General features: G+C 39.3%; 1 protein-coding gene across 5 annotated transcripts in view; it reads left to right on the plus strand.

Moving 5' to 3' along the window:
• The window catches only part of FAM151B (family with sequence similarity 151 member B), a 35116-nt gene extending 11684 nt beyond the window's left edge, over positions 1 to 23432 (plus strand). For 4 of the 5 annotated variants that reach the window (XM_004455895.4, XM_004455894.4, XM_058275418.2 and 1 more), the window contains exons 3-6: positions 7468 to 7633; positions 10207 to 10424; positions 12839 to 12974; positions 19108 to 23432. In XM_004455895.4, the coding sequence (XP_004455952.1) occupies positions 7468 to 7633; positions 10207 to 10424; positions 12839 to 12974; positions 19108 to 19267 (680 nt within the window). In that variant the 3' untranslated portion in view covers positions 19268 to 23432. Of the gene's footprint in view, positions 1 to 7467; positions 7634 to 10206; positions 10425 to 12838; positions 12975 to 14331; positions 14447 to 19107 lie in introns of all 5 variants that reach the window. The other variant, XR_011646081.1, reaches the window with a different exon arrangement.
• Positions 23433 to 25386: the final 1954 nt, after the last annotated feature.

Below are 25386 nucleotides of genomic sequence, written 5' to 3' on the forward strand. Positions count from 1 at the left end.
TCAACTCTCTTTGGTACCTTTTCATAATTCCCATCTCTCTATCGATATTCTCTTTGTGTTCATTTATCATTTCCCTGATTTCCCTCTGCTTTTTGTCCATATTTTCCTTTAGTTCTTTGAGCATATTTAGGACTCTTTCTTAAAATGCCTTTGTCTATAATGTCCCTGGTCTGATTGTCCTCATTAATAGTCTTCAATGCTTCAACCTTCTTTGCCTGGCCCATCACCATCTGTTTCCCTGTGTATTCTGTAGTCTTTTGTTGAAACCTGGATATTTTGAAATTTTAATGTGTTATCATGGAATTTAGATTCTGTGGTATCTGTTCCTTATGCTTATATTCAGTTAGTGTGATGTGCAGACTGACCTGTGTAAGTGGTCTCCTTCAGAGCTTATCCATAGAATGAGTTTAGAGAAAAGTTCTAGGCCAAAGCAGAGGAGCCTCCCTGGTCCTTTCTGTGTAGGTGTTTTGTCTTGCACATTTGGCCCTAGTAATTCCCTATTTCTATGGATATGAATGTCCCCTCTTCCCTAGAAGACAGTTTCCTCACAGTCCTGGGTGCTGCATTATATGTCCTATAGCCAGGAATCCCTTGCTCCAGGTAGTCAGTCACTTGACTGCTCTCCCAGAGTGTTCTGTAGGAGAGCTCTGTGAGCCACCTCTACACACAGGGTAAATTCTGGGGCAGTGGGTCCCTCAGGTCACTATCAGACAAATTGGGCCAGACATACGTGCTTCTAGTATGACATGAGGGTTACTCTCAAATATGGCAGTAGAAAACTGAGTTGGATGATACCATGGGCCCACAACCTTCTTCTCCCAACCTCATCCAGAGAAAGTAATGAAATAGTTCAGACCGTCCATCTTTCTTCCAATCCAGTTGCCCTGTTGTCACTATAGAGGCTTGGCCATAGGCACACAAAAAAATTCTGCATCTGCCCCCGATTACCAGGTGATCTACACAAACTTCAGGACCCAATACTTTTCAGAACTTTGAAGAATCCCACCTTTGGTAAAGGACTGGAAGCAGTTTGGATTGTACTTGGATATTATTTAGAATTACATTTGATAGGGGATAAAAGAAGTATGAAACTTATTGGCTAGTTTTTGAGTCTTGATAATCTGTGCCTTGTCTCATTGTAATCAAAAGAACCTAAATTTTGTGTACTTTAGGGAGAATATAGAGATAGCAGACATTTCTCCCTAAAATAATTTAAATTTTATTAAGGTATCCATCCCTGGTCCATACAACCATATGGAAGCTGACCATGTTTCTAACTTCAGGTGTAGATTAGAAAGTCAGTGCACATGGAATTCCCCTGGTAACTGTTACTGTTCCAGTGGTGGGCAAGTGAGCTCCCTCAGCTCAGTCAGACCCAAGGAAAGTACTTATGTCTTTAATCATTGAAGACATTTTCTCTCTTAAGCCCTGGAGTATGTGAATATGAAATTGTATAGTTCCCATGGGTTACTGTTAGCCATCTTACAATCCTAAGGGAGGCCAGCCTTAAGATGAAGACAAGGGAAGTGGACTTGGCCCAGTGGTTAGGGCGTCCGCCTACCACATGGGAGGTCTGCAGTTCAAACCCTGGGCCTCCTTGACCCATGTGGGGCTGGCCCATGTGCAGTGCTGATGTGTGCAAGGAGTGCCGTGCCACGCAGGGGGTGTCCCCCGTGTAGGGGAGCCTCACGCACAAGGAGTGCGCCCTGTAAGGAGAGCCACCCAGTGCAAAAGAAAGTGCAGCTTGCCCAAGAGTGGCACTGCATACATGGCGAGCTGACACAACAAGATGACGCAACAAAAAGAAACACAGATATCTGGTGCCACTGATAAGGATAGAGGTGGTCACAGCAGAACACACAGCAAATGAACACAGAGAGCAGACACCTGGGGGGGGGTTGGAAGGGGAGAGAAATAAATAAAAAATAAATAGTAAAAAAAAAAAAAGATGAAGACAATACTAAGGGCCGTAAAGAATAAAGACCCTGTAACCTCGTTGAGCAGCTGATTGTACCACACCTGAAGCTCTCCCTAACCCTAGATTTCTAGTTATATAAGGTAAAACACTTCTTTATTAGTTTGAATGTAAGTTTCTGTTAACTTGCAGCCCAAAGCATTCAGTGGGTACATGAATCAACCCCAATTTGGCAGACCATTCTCCCTGCTTTTCACTCTTGCCCCAGTCTGGTTCATTTTCCACCCAGTGTGCAAAATAGTATTTTAAAACATAAACCAATAATCTTCCATCTAAAATCATTAATATAACTGTTATGGGAACTTTATTCTGTTCCACTATCCTGGTTTCTAAAAGGAGAGATTTTTCCCTGCGTACTTCCAGTTTCTTCCCATGGAGGTGAAGAATATTTCTTAGTCTGTGATTCTTAACTGGTATCTTAGTTTCCCAGCTGCTAAAACAAATGCTGTACAGTGGGTTGGCTTAAACAACAGGATTTTATTGGCTTATGATTTTGAGGCAAGGAGGAGTCCAAACCTGAAGTATCACCAAGGCGGTGCTTTCTCCCTGAAGACTGTGGCATTCTGTCACTGTCTGTCAGCAGTGCTTGGTCCTTCGCTTTTCTGTCACATAGCAATGCACATGGCAATGTCCTCTCCTTTCCCGTGCTTGGCTTTTGGCTTCTACTCCTCCCTATTACTTTGTTTCTTTATCTCTGAATTTCATTCTGCTTATAAAGGACTCCAGTAATCTGATTAAAGCCTAATCTGATTCAGTTAGCCATTTTTAAAATATCTTATTTACAGTGGATTCATACCTACAGGAATGGATTAAGATTAAGAACACATTTTTTCTGAGTACATAATTCCATCTACCACAACTGGGTAGAGCTAATCTATCAAAGGTACTAGGCAAAGGAGTGTGCTCTTTTTTTCTCTTTCCTCTTTCACACGGATGTGGGAATTAATAATATTGGTATGTGTATTAAACTTTGATAAGGCTGTTCCAAAGTTTGGAAGGGGGATATGGTGGCAGTTAGAGATTAGTAGGCTCACTTGGCTCTCAACAAAGCTGCATCCTCTGATCTAGCTTTATTAGTAAATAAAAGTAATAATTTGAGCTTGTATGAGTCAGGTTCTCTAGGGAAACAATCATTAAGAGATATCTGTCAATAATATGCGATTCTATAAGAGTGTCTCACACAGCCATGGGGATGTACAAGTTTAGGTTCTGCAGGCAGGCTGCAACCAGGGGCTGCAATGAAAGTCCAATGGAGGTTCTTGACGAGTTCTGGGAGATACTGGCTGTCCAAAGATGAGCTGGGAATTTATCTCTCAATGCTGGAATCACTTCCCCTTTTAAGGCATTCAACTAATTGGGTTAAGATTGCTGATGGCAATCTCCCTAACTGATGTAATTATAACCAGCTATCTATGATTTACCACTGCAATAAAGTCAATGGTGAGTAAAGTCCATAAATGCCCTTGTATTACAGTTAGCCCAGTGCTTGCTTGACCAAACAACTGGGCACAATTATCTGGCCGAGTTGACACAATAGCCTAACCATCACAGAGCCCCACCTGCTAACTTGGCTATTTTATTTTTTGTAATCCGTATGGGGGAATGGGCTGCTATTTGTTGGGGCCTTCATGCATGACCTATTTCCCCGATTTCACGTGTCACCTTGCTTTTATATTCTAGCTACACTGGCCTTAAAATGTCTTATATGGCTAAGCCTGTTGGAAAAAGAGAAATTTGGGGAGAAAAGTAAGTGGAGGGGAAAGGACCATGGCTCAATCAGTTGGGCTCCCGTCTACCATATGGGAGGCCCTGGGTTCGCATCCCGGGCCCTCCTTGTGAAGGCAGGCTCGCCCGCACGCGCAGGAGCGCCACTTGGCCCACAGGCGCTGCAGACTGCTGCCTGGCCCACAGGCGCCGCAGAGAGCCAACTCAGTAAGGTAATGCAACAAAAAGGGAGACAAGCAAAAACACAGAAGTGTGCGCAGCGAATGGACGTAGCAGACAGCAAGCAGGCTGCGGCCCGGGGTGGGGGTGGGGGTATAAAAAATAAATACAGACACAGAAGAATGTACAGAGATGAACACAGAGAGCAGACAGCAAGCAAAAAGTCACAAGGGGGGGAATAAAAATTAAAAAAAAAAGTGGAAAGTGATATTTTTGAAACTTCAGCCCATGGCTCAGTGTATTCACATTTAAATTTCAGCACCTGAAAGTGATGAGCAGCTGCTTTTCCCACAATATGCAGGGGCTTTTAGGACTGCAGGTCCCCTCCAGTAGGTCCATATTTTACTGGTAGCATCTTAGACTTAGCCTTTGGCCCGAGACTATCTCTTCCTTTGATAATCTTTTGCCAGCTGTCTTTTTTTTTTTTTTTTTTTTAAAGATTTATTTATTTATTTAATTCCCCCCCCCTCCCCTGGTTGTCTGTTCTCGGTGTCTATTTGCTGCGTCTTGTTTCTTTGTCCGCTTCTGTTGTCGTCAGCGGCACGGGAAGTGTGGGCGGCGCCATTCCTGGGCAGGCTGCACTTTCTTTTCACGCTGGGCGGCTTTCCTCACGGGCGCACTCCTTGCGCGTGGGGCTCCCCCACGTGGGGGACACCCTTGCGTGGCCCGGCACTCCTTGCGCGCATCAGCACTGCGCATGGTCAGCTCCACACGGGTCAAGGAGGCCCGGGGTTTGAACCGCGGCCCTCCCATATGGTAGACGGACGCCCTAACCACTGGGCCAAAGTCCGTTTCCCGCCAGCTGTCTTGAGTTGCAATACTTCCTCTATATGCTGCTTAAAGTCTGAGCAGTTAATTATTTAGCTCAGGTCTCTCTGCCCGTTATTTATCTAGGTGTTTTAGTTTGCTTAAGGCTGCTAATGCAATATACCAAAAACAAATTGACTTTTACAATGGAGATTTATTAACTTATAAGCTTTCAGTTTTGAGGCTGAGAAAAATGTCCAAATCAAGGCATCAGGGGAAGTCTCTCCCTGAAGGTCAACTGCTGGTGATCTTGGGCTCCTGCCACAGGGCAAGGCACAGTGGCAGCTCTGCCAATCCAATCCCTGCCTTCTCTTCTGGGATGACAATGTTTTATTTTTCCCGCAAGAAGAAAAGTAAAATTAAGTATATCAGTATGGATGTAAAGGACATCCAGCAAGTGAACAGGATACTTAGATGGCTATGTGATAAGAAGAAAGTGGGGTGGGTAGCAGGAACTTGTAAATATTCATTCAAGTCTGTTTTAAATGTTGCAACAAAACTGGGAAAACATGGCACAGCCCGAATAGCAGGTAATTGTAAACTGTTCTTTTAGAGAAAAGAAACCGTGGGATCCAGAATAAACTGATGTGGGATATGAGGCTATCTCTGATTAGGGTCCTGTCTGCCTGACACATGGTACTCAGTAAATGTTAGCTTTCTATTCTGAAAGAAAACAAAATAGGAAAGCAGACTTGGCCCAGTGGTTTGGGCGTTCGTCTACCACATGGGAGGTCCGCGGTTCAAACCCTGGGCCTCCTTGACCCGTGTGGAGCTGGCCCGCGCACAGGGCTGATGCGCACAAGGAGTGCCCTGCCACGTAGGCGTGTCCCCCACGTAGGGGAGCCCCACGTGCAAGGAGTGCGCCCCATAAGAAGAGCCGCCGAGTGCAAAAGAAAGTGCAGCCTGCCCAGGAATGGTGCTGCATACATGGAGAGCTGATGCAACAAGATGACGCAACAAAAAGAAACACAGATTCCCGTGCCACTGACAACAACAGAAGTGAACAAAGAAGAACACGCAGTAAATGAACACAGAGAACAGACAACTGGGGGGAAGGGGAGAGAAATAAATAAAATAAATCTTAAAAAAAAAAAGAAAAAGAAAACAAAATAGGGTTACTATAGCTGAGAGATTTTAAATGGAGTCAGGAGGTCATTCAGAAAGTTACTGCTATGCATGCCTCAGCCAGATATCACAAACTGCCAAAGTATGCAAAACCACAAGCAGCAATGTTACTCAGAACCCTGAGGACATGCAAAAAGTGTTGTCATGACCCCAGCACAAGATAAAGAAATCAGTAAACTAATTTGAAGGACATTTAGAATGCCCCGAATATCCACCAATCATAATTCTTTACAAAAATCTTATATAATCTCTCTTTTTTTCTTTTAAAAACCCTTGCCTGGGAAGTGGATGTGGTTCACGTGATAAGGCCTCCACCTGCCATATGGGAGGACCTGGGTTCGTTCCCTAGGGCTCTGGTAAAAAAATGAAGAGAAAGCATGCCTGCACGGCAAGCCAGTGCCCATGTGGCAAGCTACTACCTGCGCGGTAAGCCAACTGCCCACATGTGAGCCAAGTACCCACGCAGTGAGCCAAGTGTCCATGCGGCAAGACAAGTGCCCAGTTGGTGAGCTGAGTACCTATGCAAGTGCCCATACCAGTGCCTGTGTGGTAAGCCAGTGCCTACATGGTGAGCTGAGTGCCTGCACGAATGCCTGCATGGTGAGCTGAGTGCCTGTGTAGTGAGCTGAGTGCCTGTGTGGCGAGCCAAGTGCCTGCCCTGCGTGATGAGCTGAGGGCCTGCATGAGGGCCTGCAGCGAGCCAGTGCCTGCATAGCGAGCTGAGTGCCCACACGGTGACCCAGTGCCCACACAAGTGAGTCATGCAGCAAGATGATGATGCAACAAAAGAGAGACAAAGGGGAGAGTCAAGGTGTAGTGCAGCAGAGACCAGGAACTGTAGTGGCGCAGCTGACAGGGAACCTCTGTCCATATCAGAGGTCCCCAGGATCAAATCCCGGTGAATCCTAGAGGAGAAAGATGAGAAGAGAAGACAAAAAGAAAAATAGATACAGAAGGTCACACAGCAAATGGACATAGACAGCCAAACAGCAGGGATGGGGAGGGGGAGAGGGAGAAGGAGGGGAGAATAAATAAATCTAAAAAAAATCAAAACCCTTGCTTGCTGGGACTGTATAACATAATGAAACCTCATGTGAAATACAAATATGGGTGATATCGCATATATAAGAATTTTTTTACAAAAATTACAAGTAAACTATAGAGATGGAAACAGAATAGCAGTTATGTTCAGCAGGGAAGGCATGGAGAGATTGAGAGGTGATGAGTTTTTTTTTGTTTGGTTTATTTTTACTATATTTAGAATAATGGAAATGCTCTATTAAAAATGATTCGAGTGATGTATGCACAACTGTGTGATCATTGATTGTACACTTTGGATGCATTTATGCTCTATTAATATGTACCAATAAAAATATCCTGCTTGGAAGCCCCAAGATGGGACACAATTTGGGTAGCTACCTGAATCTCTACTCCCCAAATTGCAGTTCTAAGACCCAAATAAATACTTTTGTTGCCTTGGAGCTCACAATCTGTAATTTCTTAGTCGGTTGACACTTTCCTTCCTTTTATCTTCCTCAGAAGGATCTTGGACATGACATCTCCTCCAGTTCTCCCTACTTTTACTAGCATTACTTTTTGTTCCTTTATTTGGACAGGCACTGCTCACATGATAGAGGCCGATGTCCTTCTTCCCAGTGATGGCTCAGAACACGGCCAGCCAGTCATGGCCCATCCTCCTGAAACTAACAGTGACAACACTCTCCAGGAGTGGCTGACTGAAGTTATGAAAAGCAATAAAGGCATCAAGCTGGATTTCAAGAGGTATATATACAAACTTGTTCTGCTTCTGGTTGTAATAGAATAACTTTGTGAAAAAGAAAGATTGACAGCCTCATTTATCTGTACCTGACTACCTACCTCTGCACTTTATCTAAACTGAAAATGGAGTTATAGACTCTAATGTTTTAGGAATGGATGCGAGGCCTACTGACTGGTTGGCTAAAGTTGTTTTTTAGGATACTTTGAGGCTAATCTTAAATTGTTAAATTACAGGAACTAATCCTAAGTGAGCATTCTGACAATAGAATGGCAAATTTAAAGTGCTGTTTTCATTAAAAATTAGTCCAGGAAAGAGAGAGACTTGGGATGGTTTTGTTGGGATAGTTAATGCATAGCCTACCTGATTTATGTTATTACATTTATAGACAAAACTAATTGAAAATTTTTCAATAACAAAAGAGTTCCTTAAAAAGAATATTGTGCATCCTGAAGGCATTGATAATGAAGATCAAAATTAAGTGCCATTTCCTTTCCTGTGCTTTCACAGGAAATTTTACTTCTGAGGTGTTTTGGCAGAGAAAAAAGTATAGGTAACACCAGGGATGTATTGTGATACCACAAAAGCTCACCATAATCCAAGCTGCTATAGAAATCTAGGATTTGTGATAAACTTACTCTAAACAATGGCTTCTATGTCTTATAGAAAGGCTTTTTATTTTGCTTCATATAGGTGTTGCCTCTCTGATTTAAGTTTCTGGTAAGAGAACGTGTGATTACTATATTCTACATTACTGACAATTTAAATATTTGCATACAAAATAAAATATGTGTATTAAATTCTTGTTCATTATGTTCCTTGTCATCATGTCTTGCATTTAACTGCACAGGCTTTTCATGTTGTAGTAGGCATTTAATAAATGCTGGTGGAATTTCAATTTTTGGGACAAATGTGTTGTTTGAGCCTGAATATGAAAAGATGGAGAATGTTAAAACAGTTCTGTGTCAGCTTATTAAATTGAGAAAGCCTATGAAGCTCCCTCCTGAAAAGTAACTGGAAATTAGTTTTTAACCCAACCTCTGTGGACACCAGATTTCTTAAGAAATCAGAGTTCATTTTGGAAAAAGAAAGTAGGTCAGCAGTAGACATGCATGAATTAGTTCAAGGTTTTCCCCTGCTCCACCCATGAAGAGAAGAACCCCATTGGGACTTGGCTACTGCGGTGGGACATGCAGACTAGCGAGCTTTGGAATCACAGGTGCAAGTTGTTTACTTCCAAAAAATACAAGATTGTGTAGGAAGTACAGTGCCAGAGATTAGGAAATTGATCTGTGAATTGTGATTTTAACACGGAATTGATGTAGTGCAAGGAAGCACTTGAGGCAGAGAATGATAGCTTCTAAATTAGAGTCTGCAAGGTCTAACATTAATCCACTTAAATTTAGTGGCATATTAATCCACTAAAATTTAGGGCCTCTTTTTAAGGGACAGAAGAGTGAGTTCAAAAGAAGCTTCCACATGTGAAAAAGAAGCTAGAGGCTGATTTCCTATAATTTTAATGCATAGTATCTTTGCTCACTAGTAAATATAACCCAATAAATAATGTGATTATTAGTTTCTCCTCTTAAAATAGTAATCCTGTTAAGAGTGGTGAGGAGAGAGGTAGAAGCATAAACAGAAAGATTCTAGTCTTCTGAGAAAGAGAGATGGGAATGTGAGAAGAGAGCACTGAATGTTCTCCCCTCCAACATCCATTTCCAAGGTCCTTAGCCTTCCATCTCAGTATTCTCTATAAGCTAATTTTCTTAGAAATTAATATAGGCCTTAAAGGTTCAGAAGCTAGTCAGGATTATAAGTAGTATAGTTTTCCTATAAAGTTTATGTATAATATTTTAAAAGTAAAAATTGTGTAGGATGATTAAAACTTTATTGTTTCAAAATCTGAGGATGTCAGCTAAAATAGATGTAGGGAATAAAAAAAGTGAAGCAGCTTTTCTGATTTAAACCAATTAAAATCTACTTGCCTTTGCTTTCTAGAAGGTATGCTTACAATTAAAGAAAAAGAAAAGTGAAGTTTATACAAACTTTAAGAATATGTTAAATGTTTATACTTTCTTAGAAATGTGTTTTTGTGTCCATACTCACCCAAGAATACATGTGGGAAAAGAGGCTCTTTTTTCCAGGGTCCTGAGCCAAATGTTAGATGTAAGGTACCTGAGTGTACTTGGGTATTTTCATAAATGTGAATTTGTAGGTTAGGAATATATTCGTTACTTTGTTTATAATTCTCCAATGGTGAATATATGTGAATTTTCTTAATCGTTTTTACATTGAGTGACGTAATGAAGAGCTTTGAAACCTCTGTCCATAAGCAGTGGCATTATTCATATATGTATAGAACCTTTAAGGTCCTTCACAAATAAGTGTTTATCTCATTTTGAGATATGGTATATGTTAACTTTCCTCTCTGGTGCTAAATAAATTTTGATTATAAAATTCAGGTACTATTTTATTTACTTTTATTATGAATTATGATAACATTAAAACTACTACTCTAAAAGAACTTTTTACTTTTACTTTAGGAATTTGTTTGGTTAACAGCAATATATGTTTTTAGTCTGGCAGCTGTAGAACCGTCCATGATGCTCTTGGAAACTGTGAAGAGGCATCTGCAGCGCCCAGTGTGGATTAATGCTGATATTCTTCCTGGCCCAAATGGAAATGGCAGAGTGGTAGATGCAAAACCATTTATAGACACTGTGACGGCCTTCTTTCCAGATGTGACATTTTCCCTGGGATGGACAACAGGCTGGCATCCTCAGAGAGTCAATGAAGGTAATAATTCTAAGAATGTATTTCTTATTGGTCAAATTATCCTCCAAACATAAAAATAATATCTTTGATAGAAAACTAAAAACAGCACCCCCCTCCCCCAAATCTAAGAGGCTAATGGAGAGAAAAGTCTGACCCTCAAGGGCCTTCTTTCTTTTATTTCAGCTAGGCATTGCATTTGTTGGTGACTTTGTGACCAAGCTACCACGGATAATATTCTTTGCAAGGTCTAGAATAACCCAAGCTGCCTCTCCACAAATCTTAAATTGGTTTCTTTGAACTGATAAAGTGTTCTGTTATCGCCCACCCCCACCCCCGTTTTTTAAATTGCCTTACCTTGGAGCAAATTCTCTGTCAGATGAAGGATAAAGAAATGGTAATTGGGGAGTGTAGTTGATGAATGGCACGCGTACAGCTCCCCAGCCACTGCAAAGAGCTTCAGAGGTAGACTGCTGGAACCTTGGTGCCCTCATTATGCTTTCCTTAGCTGGACAGTGGAGTGAGAGGCCACACTCTGCTCAGGGCTGGATCCCTTCTTTGTGTTTACATCTTCCTACTGATGGGCCTGATATTCTGCTGCTGCTTCCTGGCTGCTGTTTATTACAACATTGAATTCGTCTTTCTATTTCTTCGTACATAACCTAGGTAGTGATTGCTAGGCAAACAGCCAGTAAGCAATCAAATGCTCTGGTGCACCTGTCCATGTGGTAAAAATAATAAACTAAAAGGGTTTGTAGGGGGAAACGGATGTGGCTCAAGCAGTTGGGCACCCACCTACCACATGGGAGGTCCTGGGTTTGGTTCCGCATACCTCCTAAATAAGATGAGTGAGACAGTGAGCTGACACAACAGGCAGGCGTGGCAAGCTGATGCAACAAGATGACACAGCGAGATGATGCCTCTAAGGCACACAGGGCAGAAACACAATGAGAGACACAATAAGTAGGGAGCCAGAGTGGCTCAAGGGATTGGGTGCCTTCCTCCTACATGGGAAGCCCTGAGTTCGGTTCCCAGTGCCTCCTGAAAAATAGGAAAAGAAGACAAACAGATAGCAGACAGTGAGCACAGACAGCTGGGGGAGGGAGGGTTAGGGGAGAGAAATAAATCTTAAAAACAAAAAAAAGGTATGTAGGGCCTATGGAGATGTTAATATTTATCCTACCATGTTCAGGACATTTATTTTACTTATTAATTTGCTATTGTTTTCAGATGTCTAACATGAGATTAGAGTGGCTGATATCTGAGTGGTGACATTTGTGTTATAACCCCCTGGAGCAAGTAGGTTCAGCAGTTTATATAATTGAGAGAAAAATTAGTATGCTTTGACTTAACCCTATTTTAATTTTTAAGACTTTTAATTTTTATTTATTAGTTTCATTAAAGAATATATCATATAATAAAAAAGTATTTAAAGAAGATAAACTGGAAAAAATTTAGCACCTTCCTTACTAATTTAAACTGCTGTTTGTCTCTGTTTAGTCTGACTCTGGTTTTAACCGCAGGTTTGAACTGTGTTTGGCTGGATCTGGATCTTTAAGCTGGTTTGGCATTACGCTCTTTTCCCCCAACTGCCCTGTCATCATTACCAACATGTACTTTATCTTCCCTTCTTATACCACAAATAATAATAAAAACTTATATGTTTTTAGTCATATAAGTTTAGCTTTCTCCTTGCAGTTTCTTTTTTTAAATAAAAAGATGTTTTCTAGATTTTAAAGGACTGAAGAACCCTTCTCTTCTTCAGTCAGGAATTTAGCTGCTAGTACTATCATATTCATTTAAAATTTATGTAAAATGTTCCTTTAATGACCAATACTTTTTACAACCTGCTTTTAATAAGAGTTTAGGGTTATTGAAAAATATATTAAATTTTTTCTAAACCTGTTTATGAACAGGCAAGTGGCCTTTCCAGAATGTCCTAACATGATTTAAAACACACATATAAAATCAACACTATTGTCTACATTAGGTAAAATGTATAAGTAATTTGGACTAGTCAAAAAACCACATTGATTTGTAGTAAATACCTAATAGCTGTCTTTTGCTTGGAAAAGAAAACTTAACTAACACAATGGAAAATCTAAGTTTGTAGAGAATTTTAATGATGTATATATACCTAAGAGAATAGCCTTAGAATCTTTAAATCAGATTAAAAAATAGCATCAAAATTTGCTTTTTTGGACTTAGGAGGGAATTAAAACATTTTTAACATTTTACTTTTTTGTTAAGTTTACTCTAGGTCACTTGTGGCAAGATTTTAGATTTAGCTTTTATCTCTTTTCCACTCAAACTATTTTCTAACAGTGAGTGGTATTTTAATTCACTCTGAATCCAAATGGAAATGTCTGTGCTCATAGGTAATTTAGTGTTTTATTTAATTGACTTTTAGAATTCTAACCAGAATATTTTTCTTTCAGGTTACAGTTGGACAATGGTGAAAGAGATGGAATATATATGCAGTGAACTAAGTCAGCCTGTGACATTTCCGGTCAGAGCAGCATTGGTCAGGCAGTCTTGTTCTCAGTTACTTTGGCTGCTAAAGAAATCAAACAGGTATTAGTTTAACAATATGCTATATGCTATACGCTTGTGCGTGTGCATGGGAGACAGAAAGAGAATGAAAGTTGGCTATGTAAGGAGAGTGTGTATCAGAGAAAAATATAGACGGAGAGAGAATGAAAACTGATTATGTAAGCACAGCCTCCCTCAGTAGATCGAAGCTCCTTGATAAACATGTCTTTTGCCTCTGTTCCTCACAAAAGATTTTTTGCAAATAGAAGGTGCCTCGTAAACATTTGGTCATTGTTTTCATTATGTTACACATTCTTGAAAAGTTATAAACAGATAAAATAGTTTCCCTTTGAATTCAGAAGTCTGCTTACAATATAAAAATTTAAAAATACATAATAAAAATTCCTTTGGCCAAATATTAAATATTAAACTATATTATAAAGGTATAGATATTGAATCCGTTTGGGTTCTGTTTTTTAATAGACTGGGTGCTAGAACAGCAGGGAGAGTCCAGAAATAAACCCAAATCTATAATGGAATTTAGTATAGATAAAGTTGCCATTTCAGATCATTGGAGCAAAGATTTAGTAACTGGTGTTGGGGGGTGGGGGGCAACAGAGTAATGATGGAGAAAAATCAGATAAGAGATAATTTTTATATAGTTTCATAATGGGGAAGCACAAAACCCAGAAACTAAAAAGGGAATGTTTGATACAGATGAATACATAAAAATAGAAAAGTTCTCATAGAAATATCTTCAATACATGTGGAAAGCAGAGATACATAAAGAATTTTAACAAAGAATTCTTACAAATTATCCAGAAAAGGATCCAGTTTGATAATTCACTATATTGGAGAGAGTAGAAGCAGACACTTACATATTATTAGTGGGAGTGTAAACTGGCACAACCTCCTTGGAAGGGGAATTGGGTATATATATCTATGAATTTCACTAATAGGTGTCATACTAATAATAGAGGTGAGCGTTAGCACCGAGGTGTCGGTACAAGGATATTTGCAAAGCATTGTTTGTAATAGCAAAAGGCTTGAAACAGTCTAAATATGTATCAGTAGGAAGTGGGCTGAATAAATTATGGTACACCCATACAATGGAATGTTATGTACCTGTAAATAATGAAGTAGATCCCTGTGTTTTAATATGAAATGATCTCTGAGATATATTATTAAGTGAAAAAAAATCAAGGTGCAGAACCATGAGTATAGTATGATTCCATTTGTGCATGGGAGCAAAAGGATGCCTAAAACATTTATAGATAAATTGAACTTATAAGAGTTTGAATCAGTGGCTGCCACACCCAATAAAATAAAGTAGAAGTAAAGCTATATGACTCCTGAGGATGAATCATAAAAAGGATACAGATTCTACTTTCTCTCTCAGGATGCTCACCTTTGGAACTAGTCACCATGTTGTAAGGATGCCCAGGTAACGTAGAGAGGCCCATGTGGAGGAACTGAGGCCACCCACCAACAGCCAGCACCAACTTGCCAGACATGTGAGTGAGCTGTCTTAGATGTGGACCCTCTAGTTCTAGTTAAACCTTCAGATGATTACAATCCCTGTGGAAATTTGCAACCTTCTGAGAGACCTGGAGCCAGAGCCTCCAAGCACAGTTCCTCCTGAATTCTGGACCCATAAAAATTGTGAGAGATAATAATTAATGTTTTTTTAAGCCACTAAATTTTACATACATACCTTAAATACTGATTTTAAACTAAGACATACAAATGTTTCATTTGTTTACCAGTCTTTTAACTTAGGGCCAAAACATTTTCTTTGAGTAAGGGTCTACCAATTAGACTGTCCTCCCTTTTGTAATATTTAGTTTTTAATTTCCATTTTATTTCTTTAAAATGGATTGAGAGCTTAAAGAGACTTGCAGAGGAAACAGAATGCTGAATCCTTCTAGATGTTTACATTTTTTCCAGTCACTTATGTTTTCTTGCTTACTTCAAGGACTTTTACCTATTTCAACAATTTTTTGGCACTTCATCTTTAATTAAGTCTTTCCAAAATATTCAACTTGATTTTTATAGAAATAACTCTCTTTACCCACTCTTATTTCATTGGTTTATAAATACTTAATTAGATTTTATGCTTGGAGGCACCATACCCTAATAATCATGTACACAAGTACCATAATACTATAGCTAGATTTGTGAAAAAATTCAGCCAAGGCTGAATTCTGTTCAGGTACATTTTAAATTATTTTTAATTATATCACAATGATTTTTGAATGTTTAGTTACAGTCATAAGAGACCCCGGTATTTTAAAGATAATCCAAATGGGTCATGTAAAACTGAATTAACATAGAATGTTTTGTTGGCATAATGAAAACCATCAACTGCTAACTGGACACTCCTATGCTGTTCAATATGCCAAAGTTATTCAATGAAATTTTGGAACATTTTTCCACTAAGCAAAAAGTATGCATTCCTTAAATATATAGAATTAAGTCTTTCAAACTGGGAAATATTAGTTTATACAGTAATAATTAATTTTTCTCTATGGTTTTTCATATGTAAGTAGGCCGTTGTAAAATACTATTTAAAGTACTCGGATCATTCTTTATAGTAAAGATGGCACTAATTTTTAAGAGCTAGGTTTTTTCCATAATAATTGTCTCTCCTCTTAAAAGGTTTTTTTTTTTTTTAAAGATTTATTTAATTCCCCCCCTCCCCTGGTTGTCTGTTCTCGGTGTCTATTTGCTGCGTCTTGTTTCTTTGTCCGCTTCTGTTGTCGTCAGCGGCATGGAAAGTGTGGGTGGCACCATTCCTGGGCAGGCTGCTCTTTCTTTTCACGCTGGGTGGCTTTCCTCACGGGCGCACTCCTTGCGCGTGGGGCTCCCCCACACGGGGGACACCCTTGCGTGGCACGGCACTCCTTGCGCGCATCAGCACTGCGCATGGCCAGCTCCACACGGGTCAAGGAGGCCCGGGGTTTGAACCACGGACCTCCCATATGGTAGACGGATGCCCTAACCACTGGGCCAAAGTCGTTTCCCTCTTTTTTTTTTTTTTTAAAGATTTATTTTTATTTATTTAATTCCCCTCCCCTCCCCCGGTTGTCTGTTTTCTGTGTCTTTTTGCTGCGTCTTGTTTCTTTGTCCGCTTCTGTTGTCGTCAGCGGCATGGGAAGTGTGGGCGGCGCCATTCCTCGGCAGGCTGCTCCCTCCTTCGCGCTGGGCGGCTCTCCTTATGGGTGCACTCCTTGCGCGTGGGGCTCCCCTACGCGGGGGACACCCCTGTGTGGCACGGCACTCCTTGCGCACATCAGCACTGCGCATGGGCCAGCTCCCACATGGGTCAAGGAGGCCCGGGGCTTGAACCGCGGGCCTCCCATGTGGTAGAAGGACGCCCTAACCACTGGGCCAAAGTCCGTTTCCCTCGTTTCCCTCTTAAAAGGTATTGAGACATATTTCTTAAGAACAGTGACTATGACTCAGATTATTTTTCACCCTTTATTCTGAATCTCTATATGTAGTGGAAAAGATTAAAATTCATTAATCCTTGACCTATATTTTCTCAAAAATCACAAGGTTTAACATGGATGGGAAAAGGGATTTTTTTCAGTACTCAATTCTTCTTTTTTTTTCTTTAAGATTCCTTCTTTATTGCTTTCTCTCCCCTCCCCAAGACTCCACCCCAGTTGTCTGTTCTCTGTGTCTATTTGCTGCATTGTCTTTGTCCGCTTCTGTTGTTGTCAGACGCACGGGAATCTGTGTTTCTTTTTGTTGCGTTATCTTGCTGTGTCAGTTCTCCATGTGTGCAGCACCATTCCTGGGCAGGCTGCACTTTCTTTCGCGCTGGGCGGCTCTCCTTACGGGGTGCACTCCTTGCATGTGTGGCTCCCCTACGTGGGCGACACCCCTGCGTTGCACGGCACCCCTTGTGCGCATCAGCACTGTGCATGGGCCAGCTCCACACAGGTCATGGAGGCCCGGGGTTTGAACCGCAGACCTCCCATGTGGTAGACAGACGCCCTAATCACTGGGCCAAGTCCGCCGCCAGTACTCAATTCTAATACCATAAAACAAGAAAGCTTTAATAGAATATACTTTTAGAGTAATTTCTTCATACTATTGGGGAAAGGAAGGATTTCTTAAATAAGACACAGAACAATGAACCACAAAGGATACATTTGAGAAGTGCTGACACATTAAAATGCAGAAATTTATTCCATCAAAAGATACCATAAAAAGCATGAACAGGTTAGGGTTAGTCAGAGAGTGGCAAAGGACTGTATACAGAAGTTATAAAAACTGTTTATTGTCCTATTATTTCTATGCCTCAGTTTATTTTTCTTTCCTGTTATCAAAGAGCATTTGGGTTGTTTCATGGTTTTTAGCCATTATCAAGATTGCTGCTATGCACCTTCACATTTGTATATATATATCTTCGTGTGTGAGTGTGTGTGCCTATGTTTCTGGATGGTTATATAGGAAGGCAATTGCTTGGAATAGAATTTCTAAGTATTAGGATATTAATTTTTTCATCTTTAGTAGATAATGCTACTCTTTTCCAAAGAAAATTAATGAACTGCAGGTGCATTATAACTTGGATGAGTTTCATAAACATCATATTGAGGAAAAGAAACAAGATCAAAAAATTTAAAAAAGATTATATACTACATGATTCCATTTATATGAAGTTCATTAACAGGCAAAAATTAAACTGTTTTGTTCAGGGATGGATATATAGGTGACAAAACTGTAAAGAAAAACAAGAAAGTGGCTTTCACAAAAGTCAGGGTGGTAGTGAACTCCCCGGCAGAGGAGAGGTTGTGATGGGGAAGTGACAAGTACTTTCTAACAAGCCGGAGGTGTCTATTTCTTGATTTATGTTTTGGTTACTTGATTTCATGTTATAATAATATGTTAAAATGTTTATGTTTTATGCACTTTTTTCTATGTATGTTGTTTCACCAAAAAGAGGTTTCAGAAATGAAGCATGAGAATGGACTCAAATGAATAATATTTAAGATACCCTAGGCAATTTTATTTTTCCCATTTCAGTTTAAATACAATAGAGGGAGGATTATAAGAGGTAAAATAACACTGGAAAGTTCTTCTTTTAACCTAAACACTCAAATCAGTGTCTTTTTGTAAACTTTGTCACCATGATACCCAGATAAAGTAATAAAGATGCCATTTTAGGGGAAAAAAAATAGGTTTCAAAATTAATCTTCATTTTTTCCTTTTCTGTGTTCTCAGCTGCAGTTTAAAGATTCTTTTTGGGAGTACTTTATTTCCTGAATGCTGTCATCATCCTAAGAAAGCAGGAATGTGTCAATATAATAAGAACATATACCTTGGTTAGACAGCTATTTCTTATCATTAGTAAATGCTTTGGAGATTAGTCCCTGGATTCTATCAAGTTTATGGGAAAAATAAGTATGAAACTATCTAACAGCTTTGCATTACCCTCGACGATAACTCAATAGGAGTAGTGCCACCGGAAGAAATGAAAATATACTGGTTAAATAGCATTAAAATTCTGAGCCTATTTTTATATCCTTGCTATGTCTGCATATATTATTACTGTTTTTAACTCCTAAGAAATGGATCTAAATTTATTCTGTTTGGCATACTTAGCAACATCAGTGGCATTCTTGTATTTCATGTAAAAAAATCCCAAAAGGAATAAGAGGACTGCTAATCAGTGAATGTGAATGTTGAGAATGCCAGCAGTATCTGTGTCACCCTGCCACCCCTTCCATTTGTGCTTTTGACTCTGACAAGGGCTACTGAAGAAATCCAGGCTAGGACTGTAGTTTTGTGTAGGGAGCAGATCCTTTCTCAGCAACATAATCTCCTCAGGTCTTGTCCAAAATTTACCCACCTCCAGTGCCAAAAATCTAGGTTTCTAAAGCCATGGAACATTCCTGTAGAGTAATATAGTAGGAACGCTAATACAGCAGTTACCTCGTTTAAGTAATGACAATGTGCATTTTTTTCCTCTCTTGAGTCCCTTTGATGCTAAGATGTTGATGAGGGAATGAAACTGGAAACTGCAATTCCACTGTTGCTAGTTAATTTTTTCATCTGTGTGTTTTTGGACAAATGAGAGTAACTATTTTTAGGCTTATTGGAATTGCTTACCACTGTTGCTTATCTTTCTCTTTTAACTGTATAATTCTGTTTTATTTTAATGCAGGTACAGCCTGACTGTTTGGACTGGAAAAAATGATAACTATTCCATTGAAGATTTACTTTGTATTAGAGACCAGTTTGACAAAAAACAGGTTTTCTATGACATTGTAGAACCACAAAACCATGAGTTTAAACAAGCCATTGGTATTAAAGTTAAACTCTAAGAAGAAAATCCTTCTAAATTATTTCATATATTTTGGTTTTATAATCTTTCTTTGCTTTGTTCTGAGTCAATTACCATATAAATTTGATTATTGATTTAGGTTCCAATTCATCCAATCAAAAACAATTATAAAGTATTTACTCTGTTAGGCATATGATCTTGTAATACAATTATCTAAAAGATTTGGAGAGATTTCAGTGAGCCTAGTTTAATAATAATTTAGGAAATTGATGCTCTGAACCCCTTTATTAAAACTAATTCTGATACACTGCAAATGATTCAAAGAATCTACTTTTGTCATAACACAAGTATAAGCCACATTTTGTTGGTACTTGCATTACAGAGGTTTTACAAAATTATGTCACTCACTTTTTTCCTGGAAAATGGGTTATTTCAAAGATAATGAAAGTAAGAAGGGAGCTTAGAAATTTCAACTTTCACTGAAGTGAGCTTTCACATACCAAGATCAGATCAATTTATTAAAAACAATATAGATTAAATTAGAGGGATCTATAATTTCAATTTTGGGAAGCATACTGGCACCTATGTATATTTTTTATATTGTTTCTATCACAGTATCTTATCTATAGTGAACAAAATACTATTGAAGAGCAGAATTTGTAATATATCATTTGTTTTTCAGGTTTCTTACTGATACCACCTAAAATCCAGGTCCTTGTTCTTGTGCTGGCATTTCATGAATGCCTGTTCATGACTTCACTATTCACAGTCTGCCAGAGATAACTGAGTATTTCTGCTAAACAAAATTTCTTAAACACCTTTGTATATGGCAAATCAAAAACCTCCAGGGACTTTTTGTTTTTTTTTTAAAGATTTATTTATTTATTTAATTCAACACCCCCCCCCCCCCCCCCGTTGTCTGTTCTTGGTGTCTATTTGCTGCGTCTTGTTTCTTTGTCTGCTTCTGTTGTCTGTTTCTTTGTCTGCTTCTGTTGTTGTAAGCGGCACGGGAAGTGTGGGCGGCGCCATTCCTGGGCAGGCTGCACTTTCTTTCACGCTGGGCGGCTCTCCTTAGGGGGCGTACTCCTTGCGCGTGTGGCTCCCCTACGCGGGGGACACCCCTGCGTGGCAGGGCACTCCTTACGCGCATCAGCACTGCGCATGGCCCAGCTCCACACGGGTCAAGGAGGCCTGGGGTTTGAACCACGGACCTCCCATGTGGTAGACGGACGCCCTAACCACTGGGCCAAGTCCGTTTCCCGCTCCAGGGACTTTTTGAATTCAAGTATATTGACTTTTCTTCCCTTCAAGACCCTTTATAATGTGGTTCGAACCCTAAAAGTCAACTAAATGTTCTCCAACAGAGTCCCTCATTTAAAAAATGATTACAAAATCAATGGTCTATAGGCCTTAGACCACTTTAACTGTCAGTTTTAACTGTTGAACATTTTCCACTATTTGTTTCTCATCATCTAGATTATAAATTTCTTAATGATAATGGACCATACTTCTTAAATAGCCTTTACAATGCTTGGTACAGTCCTGAGCAAAGCATTCAGTAAAACATGTTGCTTCTTTGATTTATTGAAAAAGTAATTCACCATTAAATGTCCTAAGACATGTAATTTGTCTTGTACTCAAACATTTTCTCCCAGAATATAAAGTAGTTCTATATAGAGAAAAGAGTTTAGTTTTGAAGTCAGACTTCCCTTATAGCCTTACTTGTGTCCCTTACTAGCTGTAGATTTTGGGAAATATTTAAACTCATCAAGTCTAAGTTTCGTCATCTGTAAAATGGGAAAAAATAGATTGATGTGATAGAGGCATCTAGTTCAATGCCCATCAGTCACATACTTTGTTTAACAGATAAAGTTAGTTCCCCCTTTTTAGACTTATGGGATCATGCCTGTTGTAGACAGATGGAAGGTAGATAAATAGTACTGAAACATGAGACATTGTAGACATAGACAATTACAGAATCACTTTAAATTTTACCTCCAACTGAATGCAGTGCTGTTTATCAAATATTACCTAAAACTTTACTTTCTACAGTTGTTTGCCAAAGGCAAAAGGTACAATTTCATAATTATAAGATTTTAACAATTGCAGCAAAGAATAACTCTTAAAAATATAGCCAAACAATGTTTAATTTATAAATTTTCTAAAATGAACATGCACTACTTTTGTATAGAGACTTGATTTTGCAAGGGAACTGCATTTTAATAAGGTTTGAAATAAAATTTGTTTTCCAGAAGATTATTTTTACTACTTAATTATCTGCCCCTTGATTTTTTGTTTAAATATTAGTCTTTTGGAAAAATTATTATTATTATTATATTTTTTTAAAGATTTATTTTTATTTATTTAATTCCCCTCCCCTCCCCTGGTTGTCTGTTTTCTGTGTCTTTTTGCTGTGTCTTGTTTCTTTGTCCGCCTCTGTTGTCGTCAGCGGCAAGGGAAGTGTGGGCAGCACCATTCCTGGGCAGGCTGCTCCCTCCTTCGCGCTGGGTGGCTCTCCTTATGGGTGCACTCCTTGCGCGTGGGGCTCCCCTACGCGGGGGACACCCCTGTGTAGCACGGCACTCCTTGCGCGCATCAGCACTGCGCATGGGCCAGCTCCACACGGGTCAAGGAGGCCCGGGGCTTGAACCACGGACCTCCCATGTGGTAGACGGACGCCCTAACCACTGGGCCAAAGTCCGTTTCCCTGGAAAAATTATTTTTTATTGAGAAAACTTACAGCCGAATGTCGCTTAGATTGTAGTTTAAAGATATATTTTAAAGTGTTCTCAAGAATAAAAATATAAGGGAATTGTAAAATGTATTCTGTTGGAAAGTAAATTTTTAATGGATATCCATATGGGAAAATTAGCCTTGAGCCCTACCTCACACCATACACAAATAATTGGAGATGGATCTTAGACCTAAATGTGAAAGTTAAAATTATAAAACATTTAAAAGAGAATATAGGATAATGTTTTTATGACTTTGGAGTGGCAAACATTTCTTAAGTGTAAAAAAAGCTTTGCCATAAAAGAAAAAGTTGATAAATAGCCTTTATCAAAATTTAAAACTTCTTATTGAAAGACATCATTGCAACATACCTGACAAAGGACTTGTGTACCAACTTGTGAAGAGCTTCTGTAAGTTGATAAGAAAAAAAAATTAAAAATGGGCAAAAGACTTCAACAGATACTTAACAAAAATAAATTATTAAGAAATGACCAATAAGGCTATGAAAAGATGCCTAACAACATTATTCATGCAGGAAATGCAAATTGAAACCACAATGAGATAATGAATACACACTACCTACCAGAAAGGCTAATATTAAAAGGATTGGCAATACCAAATGTTGGCGAGGATGTGGAGCAACCAGAATTCTCATATATTGCTGGTGGGACTGTAAAATGGTACAACCACTTTGGAAAACAGTTTTGCAATTTCTAATACATATATTTTGTCCTATGACCTAGTCATTCTACCCCTAGGAAGATACACAAGATAAAAGAGCTCACATGTCCACCTAAAAAGATTGTACAAGAATGTTCATAATAGCTTAATTCTTAGTAGCCCAAAACTGGAGACAACCCAAATTTCCACCAGTGGGAGAACTGATTAAAAAATACATTCATACAACAGACTGCACAGCACTAAGAAAGGTAGGAGTTCTGATACATGCAACAATAGGGGCAAATGTCAAAAAGGTTGAGCAAAAGCAGACACGAATGAACACGTACTATATGATTCTATATATATGAAGTTCAGGAACAGCCAAAATTAATGTTTGGTGATAGAGTATAGTTACCTCTGGGGTTGGGTTGGGTATTGACTATGAAAAGGCATGAGAGAACATTTGAAGTGATGTTCTGTATCTTGTTCTGGGGTGGTGGTTCTGATGAACACAGAGGCAAAAATATTGTACACTTAATATTTGTGCATTTACTATGTGTAAATTATACATCAATTTAAAAAAAGTTTTAAAGGCCTTGATGTACAAGAAAGCAATAGAATATTATGGAGACACTAAAAATCTACCTTTGTTAACACAAAATGTTAATGCACATTGTAGTTTGCAAAACAGCTTATTTGGTATAATACTATCCATGTAAAATCAAATGTCTTTGATGGTAAAAAAGTGTTTGGGTGGAGGTTTACACCCCAAATTATAAATAAACGGTTAAGTTTGACCTATTTTTTCCTGCTCCAGGTTCTCGGGTGTAATTATTACTGTTGCGATACCGTCGCATCAGAGGGCTATTCCCAAGACTGGTGGAGCAATCCTTACCCTAGAAGAGACTGGTGTGAGATCCAATTGTTCAAAAATTCACAGCTTCTTAAAAGTAAAGTAGCTTATGGCCCTGTAAGAGTGATGTAAGTGCTACTTAGCCAGATATGTATTCATTTATCCAGTGGGAAATTGTTGAAAGTTCCTGGGAACAGGTGATTTCCTTGTTTGTTGGAGCTTGATCTGGTGGTATTTTTCCCTCTAATTAAAAAAATTAACTGCCTATTTTCAGAGGATGGTTACTATGTAGAAAAGTGTTCTCTCTCTCACCTTGAAATTTAAGATGCAAGCCTACCTAGTAGGAGCCTGCAGTCTGATTTAGAAGACAATCATAAATTCATGAAACAATGGAAGGCAAATAGATCATTGTTAAGAAGGATGAAAACAGTAGTGCTAAAGAAGCTCTTTATATAGAAAATGGGAGTGATTTATTAAATGAACCCCAAAAGAGCTGATAAGCAGATCTTGGAAGAAGCAGGGTGGGAATTCTAGAATCCCCAGAAGCAAGAGCTCAGGTCTTTGTTCTAGTGTTACTATTGCTCCATGTCAGTGTGACTCATTTACTTTCCAGTGTAAGTCTTTCTTTCTCTCTCCTTCTCTTTCTCTTTCCTTCATACCCACCAGCCTCTTATGGTCAAGGCACCACATTTTGTCCTAGTCACTGGTGCCTGCCGCAAAGAGGTCACGTGACAGCACTTCAGGGCTCCGTAGGGGAGGGGAAGTTAATTTGATTGATGTCTGATGTGCTGGGCCTATGCAAATAATTCAGAAATGGTTCTTACCCCAGAAACTTAGTCTGATAGGGGGAGAGAGACCTGTTCAAGATAATTTGAACATTTGCTTTAACTCCTGTGATGGAACTATACACATGTTATAGTGAGAGCCCCAAAGAGACAGCAGTCTAATTAGGTGGGAACACTTAGGCTGTGTCTTGAAAGATAAGTAGTTTAATCACCAGGTAGAGCACAGAGCAGGAAGGGCCTTGCAGGTGGAGCCCCATGAGCACAATGGGAAAGAACCTGATCCAAGCTGTTCAAAAAAGCTTATGGGGGCACCACACTGAGGCTGCAGATATAGGCAGTGGCCAGACTGATTCTCCATGCTAAGGAGTTTGGTCTCTTTCCCTTGGTTATTGGGAGTCCTTGCTCCTTTTAAAACAGGGAAGTATCATGAGTTTTAAGTGTTAAAAAGATGATTACGATGAAATGAGAAGGGGGGAAACTATATAGGAGACTTGGAGTTTTCAAAGTGAAAGAGGATGAAGGCCGGATTTGAAGGTAGCAAAAGAGGATGGAAAGACTCGAGAGATAGAGGAAAGGCTAAGAAGGAAAAAATTACAGGAATTTTTAATTAGTTGAGTGGGGAGTATGGAGGGAAGGGAAGAGTTTAGGATATGTACTTTTGGCTTGGGTGTGTCATTGATGATCTTTCCTAGTGATTCATTGGTATTGCTACTTTATTCCAAACTTGGTAGGAAAAAAATGAAAATCACCTCTACTTGACCCTGAATGCAATCATCTCCCACTCTAATTTTAGAAAGGATGTTCTTTTTAATTCATTTCTGACAGTTTCATAAAAGTTCACCTTCCAGTAACCTCTAATTTACTACATGTTAAAAATAATTTCTTAATTTAAAACAATAAGACAAGTCCCACAGTCCCACAATCAGAGTAGAAGGAAAGCTGACATGGTTTGGGAGAGGCACCCCGACCTCCCACAGAAAGCTGTACTTTCATGGAGGGCTACCCTTTCTTGATGTGCTTCTGAGAGCTGGAGGAACCAATCTGCCTAAATCAAAGACTGAACTGTTCTGGGTTTTGTTGCTGCTGTAGAATCTTCATTAAACCTGGTCAGTGCCCCTTTCTCCTTTA

Source organism: Dasypus novemcinctus, chromosome 2 (assembly GCF_030445035.2).
Source record: "Dasypus novemcinctus isolate mDasNov1 chromosome 2, mDasNov1.1.hap2, whole genome shotgun sequence".
Lineage (NCBI taxonomy): Eukaryota > Metazoa > Chordata > Mammalia > Cingulata > Dasypodidae > Dasypus > Dasypus novemcinctus.